The 15,002-nt window shown below is 40.6% G+C and overlaps 1 protein-coding gene across 1 annotated transcript in view; it reads right to left on the reverse strand.

The window, feature by feature from the left end:
* Nucleotides 1–1,216: 1,216 nt before the first annotated feature.
* spock1 (SPARC (osteonectin), cwcv and kazal like domains proteoglycan 1) overlaps nucleotides 1,217–15,002 on the reverse strand; it is a 99,932-nt gene continuing 86,146 nt past the window's right edge. Inside the window, exons 9-13 of the mRNA XM_053323912.1 lie at nucleotides 6,724–6,843; nucleotides 6,184–6,405; nucleotides 4,970–5,032; nucleotides 3,811–3,948; nucleotides 1,217–1,413 (exon numbers count right to left, since the gene is read on the reverse strand). Coding sequence (XP_053179887.1) covers nucleotides 1,217–1,413; nucleotides 3,811–3,948; nucleotides 4,970–5,032; nucleotides 6,184–6,405; nucleotides 6,724–6,843 — 740 coding nt within the window. The remainder of the gene's footprint in view (nucleotides 1,414–3,810; nucleotides 3,949–4,969; nucleotides 5,033–6,183; nucleotides 6,406–6,723; nucleotides 6,844–15,002) is intronic.

A 15,002-nucleotide genomic window follows, 5' to 3' on the forward strand; every position in this document is an offset into this window, starting at 1 on the left:
AAGTTACAAATAAAAGTTCACTTAGTTGACATGGTGAAGATTTCAATTTAAATCACTGAACATATCCAATGTTGGGAGGCAGAACAGAGCCTCTTCTATGCTCCCCTGACTTCATGTGTCCTCCCAGCTCAGGAGCAGCATCTTCCTCTAGTGTCCATGCACAGTCAAACAGCCTTGGCAGCCCTACTGACCAATTAAATAAAAGAATAGCTGGCTGAGACGCTGCAGATTTGGACTGTAGGCCTTGCAGTTCGTTTTTCTACACTGCTATCGCTCTCCAATGCAACTTCCTACCTCCTGAGATTGGGAGAAGAACCAAAAAGACACTAGACAGTATCAACATAGCAACAAAGTATTGTAGCAGCCAAATAGGCATCACTTTCTGTTTGAAATGCATAGAGCTAGACCTGGCCAGGTAAATCTCTCTTTTACAGAAACACGATGAGGAACATGCAACAACAACGACAATACATCATTATTCTCATTGCTTCCTGGGCTTTCTGGGACATTCAAGATCAACGATTAAATAATTTACAATCTTCCATGAAATAACAGAGAGAGAGAGGGGGGGGGGGGGGAGTATTTCAGAGCCTGGAAGTGTGGTAGCGGTTTGTGGAAACATTGTTGAACACTAGAAGGAGCCCGACGGTAGAACACAGAACATGATAATGAACTGCTGAGAAGAACAGCGAAGGTAATCCACAATCTGACTTTCCTGGAGGATTCATATTTACATCCAATACATCAGCTAATGTATCTGGGCTCACAGACTGGCCAGAGGCTCTGACACAGACATACAGAGATAGGAGAGAGACAGGATAAGATAAAGAAGGAGATAGAGGGGATAATAGAGAAAACAGACAAGTGAGTCCATGTTAGAGGAAGGTAAAGATCGCAGATTTGAGGGAAGGTAGAAGCAGAAAGTGGACAGCTTGAGCTTGAGCTTAATTAGGGGGCTTGACGGTTGTTGTTGAAATCTAATAGGCTCTCTGTTTTCTGTCTGAGGAAAGAGCAAAACACTTGAAAAGGGAGAGGTCGGATGAGGTTCACTGTAGAGAGAGATTTGAATAAGGGACAGGGACTACGAGAGCAAGTTCAGGAGCCAAAAGATGGACCACCGCCAAGGTAACTGGAGGAGACATTGGAATGGCTTCAGATCTGTGCTGAGTTAACGGAGTTTCCTGGTCAGCTGATGGCAGAGTAAAATGAAAAGGAGCTACCAAACGTAGCCGATCTCATCATCCTTATCATCTTCCTCGTCCTCGTCATCCTCAATGGCTCCTCTGGGGTGGATCCGGCCCCGTCGCTTCTTCTGCCGGCTCCGCCCACTCTGTGAAGGCTCCTCCTCCTGGTCATCGAGAAGAATGACTGCACCACCGCTGCCAAAATCCCCCGATGTCTCTTGGTCCTCATCTGTAGGAAGATACCCAAACAACATAATACATTTTCATTACATCCTTCATCAGGTTTAGATGTGTTGGAGCAGTCTTCTGTTTCCAGTTCAGCAAGATCAGTCTTCGCCCGCCAGTAGTGAAACACAGAAAGATCCTTGTGTGACAGAGTCTGTGTAGTGTGTGGTTCTACTCTCCATATATCAAGTAGGTTCATTTGCTTGTGGGTGCCCTCTCTCAGTAGTCAATGCTGTTGGAAGCTGTGTTAGCTCATGTGTATGCACAAATGTAAGAAATTCATATTGGTATATGTGAGCGTGCTAGTGTGATGGTTTATTTAAATAGTAGTACACCAAGTAGTGGGTCATATTCATATTTTACAGAGCTTAAAGGATGGTTCACAATGTTTTACATCTGTCTTACAACTATAGTCAAGTGCCCAAATGAACAATGAAACATGTTTTACTAGTCATAATGATCCCTCCTGTTCATACTAGTGATTTGAAGATTCCTTCATATGCACTTGCAATGTAAGTGATGAGTGCCAAACTCCATAGTCTTCCTTCTGTGCAAACATGTATTTAAAAGTTTATCTAAAGCTTATATGAAGGTTCCAAATGAGTCAAATCAAGTGGATATCTTTCAACGTTAGAGTCATTTTAGTGCCAAAGTCCCTCTTTTTGTGACTATACTTCCACCACAGCTCAGCAGAGAGACACTATCTGAGGAAACACAAAGAGGGAATTGTACGATAAAAAGACTGTAAATGTGGCAGATATCCACTTGATATGACTAACTCAGAAGAAGAACTTCAGATAAACTTTTAAATGCATTTTTGCACAAAATGACTATGTGATCACACTGTGGTTTTTGGCCCCTATCACTTACATGAAGAGCACATTTGAGGGGGATCTTTTAATAACCAATATGTAAAATAGTACACTCAGCAAAAAAGCTGGAAATGATCTTTTCTCTCGAGTGCTGAGTCAGAGACGACCATTGCAAGCGATAACAATAAACACTGTCAAGGGGTTGCTTAACTAGCTGACTCAGTGGTTTCTGATGGTGATGGCAAATTACACTTGCAAACGATTTGGTGATGAACAAATGCTTTTTTCATTAATGTTGAATCATGTGTATCTACAGTCCAAATAGGACTCATTATCACGGCTGATGCCTTCAGCATTTTACAAAGCTGGGATCTTAAAATCCTGTGCTTAGTTCAAAACAGGCTATTTACATCTAGGTACAAGTGCACTTTGGCTGAATGGCATTTACAGTGTTAAAATCAGCTTAGTGTACTTGTGTTTAGAATACTGAACGAAGAGCTGCTGCATTGCTACCTGCTTGTTCTATGCTGAGCGGTATTGGAGCACTCCAGGTAGCTTCAGCCTGAGGCCACTCAGCCAGAGGTAGATTAGCTTGTTAGACCAGAGACAAAGGACTGCTGCTGTCAATGTGTTATTGTGTGTGAGAGAGTGTGTGTGTGTGTGTGTGTGTGTGTGGGGTGACTTGAGAGACACCTCATCAATATTGGAAGATGTAATTACTGGCTTTGGACTAGACTGGCATTCCAGTGAGCCATAATCTGTGACTGTGAGTTGGCTGTTTGATTGGTAATCAGTACATCTGCCTGTATTCTTTCTTGCCAATTATTGTTCTTTTTCCCCTCACAATGAAATCCCATGGCCATTGATTTGCAGCAAAGTACTTGCACTGGCTTTTTGACCATTCCCTCTGAATTTCTACTGCTGTCTTGTATACTCTGACGTCAACATATCAGAGCACTTTGTATATTACACTATACACTATACAGTATATTCTTTGTCTAAATGCCTCTTTTTGGAGTCAGCGTCCATCTGCAGTTTGTCCAAAAGGTGCAACTAAGTCACCACCAGAAATTCATATTCATAACAAATCTTTTGACATCGCTCTCTCCTGACAAGCGTGACAAATTTCCCTACTTGACTTGCAAGATGCTGGTGTTTTAGCAAAGCTCTGTGAGCAGAGTATCAGAGGCAGATAGAATCAGACATATGACTGGATCCAGGGGCATGCCTAATGTTATCTATTTCCTAAATGATCACTGATGCGTAGATACAGGCAAAGATAAAGAGAGACATGGAGACATGAAAAAAGAAATAGAACAGAGTTGTGACTGTGGTGCTCTCTGTTTTTCATTATCATATATTTTAAAAAGGAACTCTGCAGTCTCCTCGTCTGCAGCAACACCAGATTACAAAAGAGGAGAAAAGACAGACAGCAGTAGTCCACCTGGATCAAAGTGCTAACTCTGAAAGACAGCAAGACAAATTGGAGCTAATATGGGCAAACACAACACAACCAGAACCCTTGTATAGTGAACATCAATGTGGGCATGTGTATGTGTTAGTCTACTGTTTGTGTGTGTTGGTCTTACCGCAGTTGGGGTTGCCTTGTTTTCTGGAACCGGCGATCTCATTGCCATATTTGTCCACACACCAACACTGACCAGTGCTGCCGTGACACTGGGTTGGTTTGAAGTAACCCTCCTCAGTACAGCGAGGAATATAGGAACCTAGAGATGGAGATGAGAAGAAAAAAAAAGCTGAATGAATGGAGAAGGACAGAAGAGGCTAAGAACAAAGGAGAGAAGGAAGTAAGAAAAAAAGAGGAAAAGCACTGAGGATATTGAAATGACAAAACTAGAGGGAAGAGTCTGATCTGTCCTCAGCAGGTTAGGTATCCTGGTGTTGTGACCAAAGTTCTTGTGTATTCACAGCGGGAGATCAACAATCACTTACTGCTGTGAAGGTTGCAGGACAACAACCATATATTCAGCTTAAGGGGAAGCAGTCACTCTCAATAAGACACGCACACATGCACAAAAACACACACACACATCTTTTCTCTTTCACCTTCATTTGACCCAGTCTAAGATCATTTTTCAAGCTGTTTTGTTGTGAGCAGAAACACTGAACGATCTGCCCAATGGGGATGGATGACATGTACATAATGTCAGGATGTGCTTTGTACTGTGTGTCCCGTATGTTTGTTTCCTTTTACCGGCCTGAAACTAGAGCTGCCATGGCAATGCAATCACATCAAACCCACTGCAGAGTCAAGTTGATCCCCTCCTCACCACTGAGTGAGCAGCTCAAGTGAAGGGACATTAGTTATTCTCTCAGGCTTGACATAAAGAATGACATTGACCGCTGAATGCCAACAAATATAACTGCTGCAAAGTCAGCCTCTTAATGACAACACTGGAGTAAAGATAGACATTTAACTATGATGTAAGTTGTATTCAAAAAGTATTTTTCCAAAAACTGTGTTGGAAAGGGGGAGGCAGGAGGGGTTATCTTATGATCAGGGTCACCTTAGATTCAGGCCAATACAGTATTTAGGAAACAATTGCTAATTTGTGTGGTAAAAAAAGGAAAAAAATCAATACTGCAGCAGCTCTACCTGAAACCCTTTAAATATGAACCAGAAATACACATATTAATTTCAGTGTATGTGTGATAGAGTTTAAGGTGAGCATGCTGTGTGCTTAGACAGTAATAAGTTACTGTCAGCTATCAGTCAACCAAACTGACCTATGAGGCTCTTCCTTCGACTCTGATTCTGGATCCTGCTTTTCTCAGTTTGGCACGGCAATCCTGCAAGCAGAGAAAAAACACAATAGTTTCATTAAAAGAGCTAATTTAACTGAAATAGCTCTTCCCCTTCTTATTATTCCCCCAGTCTTATTGACTGTAGTTACTCTCACCCTTGTCTAACATCTTGAAGATTTCTTATATTGGTCATCCTCTCTTTACATTCCTTTATCCATCCTCCTAAATAGTCACTGTCCTCACATATAAATTGTATACAATTTATTTGTCTTTGCCTGAATTTGTTCTTTGCCCTCTCCAATCCATCACCCTCTCAAAGGACCACAGTCTTAATGTTTCTCGTTTTAGCCTAATCAGTGCATATTGTACATACCTGAACATAACTGCATAACTGATTTCCCAAATCAAACTATCACCTTTACAGTAAAATGTGATGTTTTACAATCTGGGTATTATTCTGTTTGACATACATACTATTGGTTGTGCAAAAATGTTGATCACACCAATGTAGTTGGCAACATCTGGAATTATGGTGATATATATTACACAAGGGCCCAATAGGTATAAACACTGAGCACAGAGCTCACATGCTTAAACAGGCTATAAACAAACATCTCTTTTTACCATATTGTCTTTACCACTGAATACATAGAAAATGGTGTATTGTAAGCACAGAGTAGCTCAACAGTGGACCAGTAAGTCATCAACAAAACCTTTTTACAACAAAAATGTGACGTTATAGTTTTAACATTTTTCTTCTACCAAACATTTCAGTTTGGTAGAACTGGCTTATTTATAACCCAATCTGATATTTTTACTGCTTATCTTCCTGCTGTCCTGCTCCAGAGTTATCGCCATGCTCCAAAGTCTCAGCATTAAATTAGGTAGTAAGATGCCATCATAACAAATACGAAAGAAGGCTAGAACTACAAAATGAAATCTAGGCTGGAGAAAACTAAAAAAAAAAAACTTACTTTACAACCTTCAAATAGTTGAGTGAACATTTTGTTACCTTTCTTGTTTCATATAATTATTGCATGGGAATTGACTGTTCTGAAATAATTACAGTATGGTTAAATAAACCTTATGTACCACTTATATTGTACTTCCCTACCTCTGCCCCTCCTAAAATTTCCCCGCTTCTATTTCCAGCAATAAGTGTTTTTAAGTCTCCATTTCTCCTTTCTCTTACTCACCCTCAGGCTTTTGGAAGCAGTAACACCACTCATTGTTTGACAGCTTGCCGTCTTTGAAGGAGTCACAGGAATTAAAAAGGGGCTTCATGCACAGCTCATACTTGTCCAGGTAAACGGCGCTCAGCTCCGATTGATCCAGCAAGAGGTCAAAGTTCATGTCTAGCTTGTTGAACATCCAGCCCAGAGAGTCCTTACAGATGGGCAAGATGCTAGTGTCAAAATCTAGAGACAAAGCAGACAGAGGCAAAAAAAATATATATATTGAAGTGAGAACTTTTGAAACCGCTGGACATGCCCAGGTCACTTAGATTTTTATGTTTTTGAAGCAGCACACTGAGATTTGAGTGTGTGTGAGTGCATGGTGTCTGAGTTGAGATGTGTTGAGACATGTTGACATTGCAGACAACAGAGCAGGGTCGCTGTCAACATCACTACCAGCTCTCATGAGGATTGAGAAGCGTAGCTGTTCAACAGAGAAGGGCTGCGTGCACACAGGCACATGCACACACACGGACACTTTCTGTGGGGGGATGTACTCACGTCCAGTGGTGGAATCAAAGCTGTCAGAGGATATGAGGTCTCTGTTGGCGTCGAGGTGCAGCACTCCGAACCAATCCTTCAGTCTGGCAGCCAGACTGTGAAGCTCTGCGTCTGTGCAGGCTGCATGCGCACACGCACACACACACAAACACACACACACACACACACACACACAATAATGATCTATTAATCTGCAGCTGTCATCAGAGGAAAAAATAAATAAAACAATTATTTTCTTGCTCGTTATCAAACTTTACTGTGTACTTTTCCTCTATGTGTTCTTTCTTTTCTTTTTTCTCATCCAACTCTTCTCCTTGAGTAAACACTGTTGTGTGATAACACATACTGAACCACTGCTATCTCTTGACAGTTACCATAGGAACCCCATCTGACACAAACACACACAGACAAGATTACATTTATTGTGAAAAGCCTAACCCTAACCTTAACCAGGACCTCAGAAATGACTAATTAGGGCTATGCTGTGGTCCCCAAAAGGACTACTGTTCCTAGCAAGGTTGGTGTGTATACTGGAAAAGGTCCCAATCACGTAACAAAAACAACAACAAGTGGACAACAGTGTATTTGAAATCCCTAATGTCATCTGGACCTCAAGTGGAAAATAAAGCCATGTCTTGCAGAGAGAGACTACTTGAGTGTTGCGTTTTAGCCACGGTCCAACTGTGTGTGTGTGTGTGTGTGTGTGTGTGTGTGTGTGTGCTCATGTTTCTATGCATGATCACACTACTTTGCACAGCCAAATAGAAAGCTGATCCAACACTGCCAAACACATTGATGTTATTCTCCATGATAACTTTCCAAAGGGAGCACAAACTAAACATTATATTTTTAGGCTATCCCTAATTAAAAGTACAACCAAGGCTTTGTCGCCGCTTTACAAATCCCCGGCTGCTTCAGCCCTGTGGGACTGACAGGGTCTGCCAGCAATTCAAGCAGACCTCTGCCTCTGCTGTCTCCCTCTGCGTCGCTGTCTGTCAATCTCTGTCTCACTTTCTCTCTCTGCACTGCGTGTGATTGGCATATTTTTTCCCCCATTCTGTTTTCTTTTGAGAGCTTGATAACGTGCCTGAAGGACGAGAGCCATTCTCCACCTAATACTGAGCCTGCCAATCCTAACGCTCCGGCTTTATCGTGGAAGATAGAAAATGCAGAAGGAGGTTGTTAACATTCCTGCGGCTCTCCTGTTTTCAGAAATTAGATGGTTCACTGTGAAACATGCATCATTTTCGAGCTTTCAAAGAGTCACGTATGAATACAAATCACAAGGATTCTGTTGACGGAATAATTTCAAATTCTTGGACATTTCACCAGAAATAAAAAAGTAGAAAGTAAAACAAATCATACATCAGGAAATGAGAAAAATCATCTCATCCAGAGTCTCTTTCATACACACATACACACACACACACAGTCACCAGAGGTATTTACTCTAATAGAGAGAACAGGGCAGATTGGTCACTGTGTGAAGACCTGGATCACACACTGCTGTCAGTGGATAAAGTCGTCTGCAGCATGACATCAAGAAAGGTGGGTGCGCGCCAACACACCAACACACCAACACACCAACACAAGCACATCACAAACAAGAACATGAAAGAGCTAGAGCGATTTTTTACACAGGTATTTTCACACAGGGCCTAGAGATGTTGCCATGTCTCTTTATTAGAGAGCTTTCAGTTTTTGTCAAGTCATCCTACTCCATCCTATTATTGAACAATTATGCAATATCATGCAAACACAGGCATACTCAGAGTGTTTTATAGTTATAGTTTGCAATTGTGTCATTATTGCAGATGCTATAAAACAGTAGATGCCTCCAGGTAACAGATGGAAGCTGAGATGAGGAAAAATAACATTTATCTGGCTGGCAATCCATGTGAGATTACCTCTGGAGTCCCAAGGTGGTCAGTGTGTATGTGTGTGTGTGTGTGTGTGTGTGTGTGTGCGAATGCCTGGGTAATATAACCCTTCAGGACCAGACAGATAACATTTCAGAGTGCTCTTCATTTTCACGGTCTAGAGCAGAGAAAGAAAGTGCAAAATACCAACAGCTAAACATTATATGTCTTCACCTCCTGAATAAAAGTCTTTTGGGGGCAGAAGTGGAGTCTGTAGCTTGTTGTTATTATCTGAACACAACCCTCAGAGAAAACTTTATCCTTCCCTTCAGTTATATGAGCCGTTCTTCATCCCCTCTTCAAATTTCTCCTTCATTGTCTTCTATTGTGGTCCCACTCATTTCCATTTAAAACACTCCCCGCCTCTGTGATTCTTTTGTTGCCTTTGAGGACTTCTTGCTCATTTCCCTCTATTGCCTGTTAATTTCCAATCTCTCTCCCCTCCCACTCTGTCAATTTTCTGAGATTCAACAGAAGCCACTTATCACACCTGGCTGTACCTAACTCAGTTTCTCTCGACTTAGAAGACCACTTTGATATGCCCAGTTCTTTCTATTTCTTTTCTCTCACCTAAATTGCTTTGAGTGTTTCATTCCCCATCTCTCTCCTCGCACATCCCACTATAGACTCCAAAGATTTAAGTGTTTCTGTTTTTCTCTTTGATATCCACTCTCTCTTTCCCTTTCCTCCTCCTTTCACTTTTTCTTCTTTTGACTGCTGCTTTGACTATCTCTGACTCTCTCTCCATCTCTTCCACTCAAGTCTCTTGGACTTTGCACCACGGCCCCAAATGAGTCTCGATGGACCTGTCTTATCTCTTTCTCTCTGTGTGACCTAAATTGTTTCGGACAGACCCGACATTACTGCTTCTGCTACAAGCTGAAAACAGAAGGACTAAAGGCGATACATCACAACAAAATAAAATGGCCTGTAACCCCTCCCAACTCCCCACTCCCCTATGCTCTCTATTTCCAAGCCACAGCAGGGCAGCAGGATCAGGCAGGCTTAAAGACGGACTCAACATCAAAGTGTTTTCCTCATGTGGTTACAAAGGTTGCACTGTTTAGACAGAACTGTATTTGTTGTGGAGACCAATAAGTGATGTGGCTGCTGTCAGTAGGACCTGTCAGTAGTGCCTGATGAAATGTCTCATCATCGCTTCACAATTGGACTCAGGCAATATATTGACCCACCTCAGAACTGGACCCCAGAGTTTAGATTTAGATTTTAAACAGTTATCATTGTTTTGGATCGAAATAAATCAGTGTGCCATATGTACTGTATGTCTAAGGTGTTACTGCAACATTTCCAGGCTGTGATTCATGACTCCTCAAGGGTAACAAAATCACAGGAGTCATGAGATGATTCACAAGATATGAAAGGAGGAAAGCTTGTTTTTCTTTGTGATGCTGAATAGTTTGACCTATGTATGTATTCAAATCCCTCTTAGGTATAAACATTGCTTTATTTTAAGATGTCAGACTCTGTGGCAAAAGCATTGGGAGCCACTGCACTAAATGCATTATTTGTCTGGCTGATTATGCGGAGCCTTCGTCATTATTCATTTGACAAAATGTGTTTTTCATCATTATTAATTCACTTTTTGAGGCCGTATCTCATGGTATGCTTGGTATAGCAGATGTTCATTTTGCAATGCTCCAAATTAATTTGATCATGTTCCAATTTATAGCTATTTTTCAGGGCTTAATAATGCAACATATTCTCAACAGGGCCATGTGTTTATTCATGTGTGATATTGTAAAACAGACTATGTCCGCCAAGTAACAGGAATTATTTTCCATCATTATGTGGTCATAGTTTGTGTCCCTGAAAAATCATGTGTAAATACCCACCCGCTCATCATGTAAGCCACCTGTAACTGCTCATGACTCACAGGAAAAACAAAAATTGCAGCTGAGGAAACTTATTTGGACCTTATCAGCCATGAAGAACTGGAGAGTCTCTTGTTTTGAGTTTAGAATTAGTGATTCTAATCTGAGTGAGTTTTTACAATGAGAATGGAGGTTCTGTAAGATTTGCAGCAGCCAGGACAGCTAAGAGCTTTGAGGTCGAGGTTTTAGATCTCAAGATCAATTGGAAAAAGCCAAAATCCTTTGTTTGACAGCTACTTTCTAATTGTTCCAGTGGAAATGTCCATGTGCACAGCCTCACAGATACGATGTGAGAGTTGCCCTGGTTGATGCTATCGGCTCTGCTTCCAACCCATCACCGATTATTTGACTGTGAACTTCTCCCAAGATGAAGTGCTGGTAGACAGCCAGTCAGAAACAGCGGCTGCTTTCACACACGAGAAGCTATCGATCAGAACTGCGGGTCACATTTCAGGCACTGAATAATGACTGGGAATTACCTTCTTATCTTTCTTCCTTTCTCCCTCCTTCCCTCTTACCCTGTATTTCCTCGATTCTGCTGCTTTTCATGTCTGTGAATTTATCAGCAGATCAGTAGAAACTGGCAGCGAAAAAACAAACAATCCCACAATCCACCTGTCTTTCACAAACAGACACAAACTTAAAACACCAACTACCAGCTAGAAAACTAAAGCCAAACTGCAAGCCAGCACACAATGATGGAGTGATACCTTTTAGTTTGCTACACCTGTTGACGAAGAAGAAAACAGCACAAAAACTTACAAACACCACCCTGTATTTTTTTATTCTCATTTTGTGTGTGTGTGTGTGTGTGTGTGTGTGTGTGTGTGTGTGTGTGTGTGTGTGAAGGATGAACTTCTATTAACTAACAGATTAAATATAACAGAGACCAAACGAATCACTTCAGGATACTGTACTGAAACTGAACCACTTCTGATTCACAATACAACCCTCTCTCCTATAGGGCGTGTTTGTATCTATATTTACATTTTCAAGAAACTTTATTTGTTGCTTTGAATCACTGTTTTTCTAAATGTTTGTATTTTCACTAAAACATTTTACATTTTATAGCATTTTTGGTTTTGGATTTGGAGCACATTTACTTAACTTTTTGTGCTTTTACTTTTGTATGTGTTTTGTCCTTCAGGGCCACTGTAAGGATCCATTCCCTATAAAACTGTGGAGATTAGGGTGAATATTTGGGCACAGAAAACACAGGACTTTGACAATGGAAGCCAGGTTTTGTGTGTTGCTTCCCACGTTGTTACACTGAGGCTTCTAAAGCACAAAGCATATAAAAGATGGGGAGGATTGTGATTTTTGTTCAAAAGCAAAGAAAGAAACACGACAAAAATTAAGCCAAATATGTTTTTGTAATTTTTTACAGTTGTGATGCCTAATGTTCTATTATGATAAAAATAACAGCGATGTATTTTACATAAAGGCCACATATGTTTCTTTTTTTATATTACCATTATTATTATTATTATGTAATGAAAACCATTTGTTTAGTGAGATGTTAAGTCTTCAAATACTTCATCAAACACCCAACATCATGTCAACCTATCATTCTTTCTTTTTAATGCCTGTCACAACTGTCATTTTAATTGACATTTTTCCTCTAGTACTACTATAGCCAAAAAACATACAGCATATTTTTGTTCCCTTTCACTTTGGCACAAATATGCAACAATCTTAAACCATCACCGCATATCGAGGCTGCCATTAGGAGGTGACTATACAGTATATCTTCCCCAAATATGGCATGCAGCCCCTCCAAGCTGGTTTAGGTGATGAGACAGGAGTGAGGAGTCATCAGCCTTAGAATTTCTCCAGGTCTCCTTTTTCATTTATAAATAATCAGTGTCAACTTCTCTGATGTCAATGAATTTTTCCAACGAGTCATTATGATCTCAGTCTCTGAATTCTGGGCCTCTAATAAGTGTGCTGGTGGTCATTTAGGAAATTATTGCTATGTTAATAAGGTATTAAGAGGAAGCGTAGCTTTGATGTCTGCTATATGGGTGTTGATTGACAGCTGTGGTTGACAGGTCACTCTGACTTGCACTGGGTCAGAATATTGCTGCAATATTTGGGTAATTTTAATGTTACTTGATAATGATACCTGCCATATTAGTTGTTGTAAAGTCTGCACCACTCTGTGTTCCTAGTAAGTTAGTGCTAGCTTTGTTCCAAGGTAGCGAGGCGTGTTTCCAGACCATGAAAGATGGTGCAACTCTTGGTTTCAAACTGGCTTCAATACAAACCAATGGGTGATGTCACACCTTGCTACAACTATCTTAGAGTCTATGGTTAGATCAGATCAAGATGAAAGGCAGATGAAAACGATGGAGGCGGTGGAGTGAGGTGACACTTCCTAACAAGGTAACAGAAGGAGAAAGAAATGAACCGAGAGAGTCAGATAGGAGACATGAGTAAGATAGAAGGTCAGATTCATTAAAAAGATACAAGGGTATGTTTGATTTTCTTTTTCCAAAGCTATCAGCTCTCCAGAACAATCCGATTGGCAGTGACTTAAGGTTAGCCCAGATAATGATCAGTAATACACAGTCTCTGTGAAACGCCAGAGACAGTGAGGGTGAGACAGATACAAAGAAAGAGCAAGAAGGACAAGCAGTTCAAGTTTTAACAGTATAAGGGTGAGAATAGTTTAAAACTAAACACAACTCAAGTTTTTGTTTCTTCAATTGAGTTATTTGCTGTTGGGGGTCGGACTTACGGTGCAGTTTTAAATGAGGTTTCTGTTCAGGTGCACAAGAAGACTAAGCTCAGTAAGAGGTGATTAGAGACCAGATAATACCTCAAACAGTAAATCAAAAACAACAACAACAGACAGCCCTCAGAACCTGACAAAATTGGATAAGCACTTCCTTTTTCCCTGTATTTAGAGCTACAGACATCAGAGAAAAGAAAGAAAAAGAAAGATGTGGGAAAAAATTTAAAGTTGCAGTGCTGTTGAGAGGATCTTTGGTTGGGTCCCAGGGATAAAGAGGTGCCAGGGTGAAACCAGAATGAGACAGGACAGACTAACCCCACACACACACACCTCCTCCACTCCTACCCAGCCACTTCTTTTTTCTGTTTGCTTGTCAGTCTGTATTCCCCTTTCTCTCCTCCTCACCCTTCCTTGTTCTCATTGCTCTCTCCTGCTTTAGGGTTGCTCCCAGACTCGTAGGAGGTTTCTGGCCTGTTGCAGGTCAGATACCACCTACAACAGCCCCCGAATCATACAGAAGGGGTCTGAGGAGCATCTCTCTATTTGAAGTCTGATTAAACTGGGAATAGGCCCTCAGACACCAAGATATCCAAATCAGTCAGAGCCACCGAGCCCCTTCAGTCACCTGGTCCTGGTGTGAGATAGTTCAATCATGCAGAGCTCTAATTTGGTTTTGGGGAATAAAACTACTCAGGTAGATAAGTAAGAAAAGTCAATAAATAAGACAATTAAATTAAAAAAAGAAGAAATGAGGGAATAAATAAATAAATGAATACATGAATGCATAAATAAATAACTCCCTCACTTCACACTGCCAAAAAACACCAAACAAACAAAAAAACAAAGGATGCTAAGTCAGCAGGTTTGGTGCCATTTACAGTCAGAGAGTGAAGAAGGATTGCATCATTTGTCAGTGATATTTAAATGAATAAAATTATAATAATGAATATGTTCAGATCTACCACCTCTCTGAAGGCTCTGCCTACTTACACGGGTGTTTTCATTTATTCTGATTAATTGGACCTCCGCTATGATGGGAATTACAAGCTCATCAAGATCCATGTCTATGCAGGAGATGTCAATCAAGACAGTATGAATGTTAGTCCTGAGAGGTCTAATTAGGCAAAATACTTGTGTGTATGCTGTGTAGATATTTTATACCTACATTAACAGTTTTTTGGCTACAAATTATGAACACAGCACTGAAATAAACCAACTTTTTATGTTAATGTGGCAAACTTGATAGGAAACTGTTGGTTGTATCATATTATTTTCAAATTTACAACATTGATTCTCCTTTAGCTCTATGGGTTTTTTAAAAATGTTTCTCTGAAAACAGTGGCCTGCTGCCTGCAGTAAAAAAAGACACTATGAGAAGGGTGAGTTGCAGAAGCTAAACAATAAGCTAAAACGTGCTATAAAGCCTGTAAAACTGTTATGCTGAGAGGAGCTGCAGAGCTAGGTGATAATTCTCTGACTGTCAGCACTACGAGTGACACCTCTAACATTGTCACTTGTTACATTTTATTTATAAAAACTACCAATTATAGCTGCTTTAAGGACTGGTTTATTCAACCATGTAAAACTCTACTAGTTTATGATTAGGTAATGATTGTGGTCATTGTTAAAAACACATCTACCACAGACTGTTTTGCAGTGCTATAATAACATCCCAGCCTCACGAGATCACATAAGCATAGGTTATTTAAAGCATTTTGTCTGGTGAGGACA

Source organism: Scomber japonicus, chromosome 8 (assembly GCF_027409825.1).
Source record: "Scomber japonicus isolate fScoJap1 chromosome 8, fScoJap1.pri, whole genome shotgun sequence".
NCBI classification, from domain to species: Eukaryota; Metazoa; Chordata; class Actinopteri; order Scombriformes; family Scombridae; genus Scomber; species Scomber japonicus.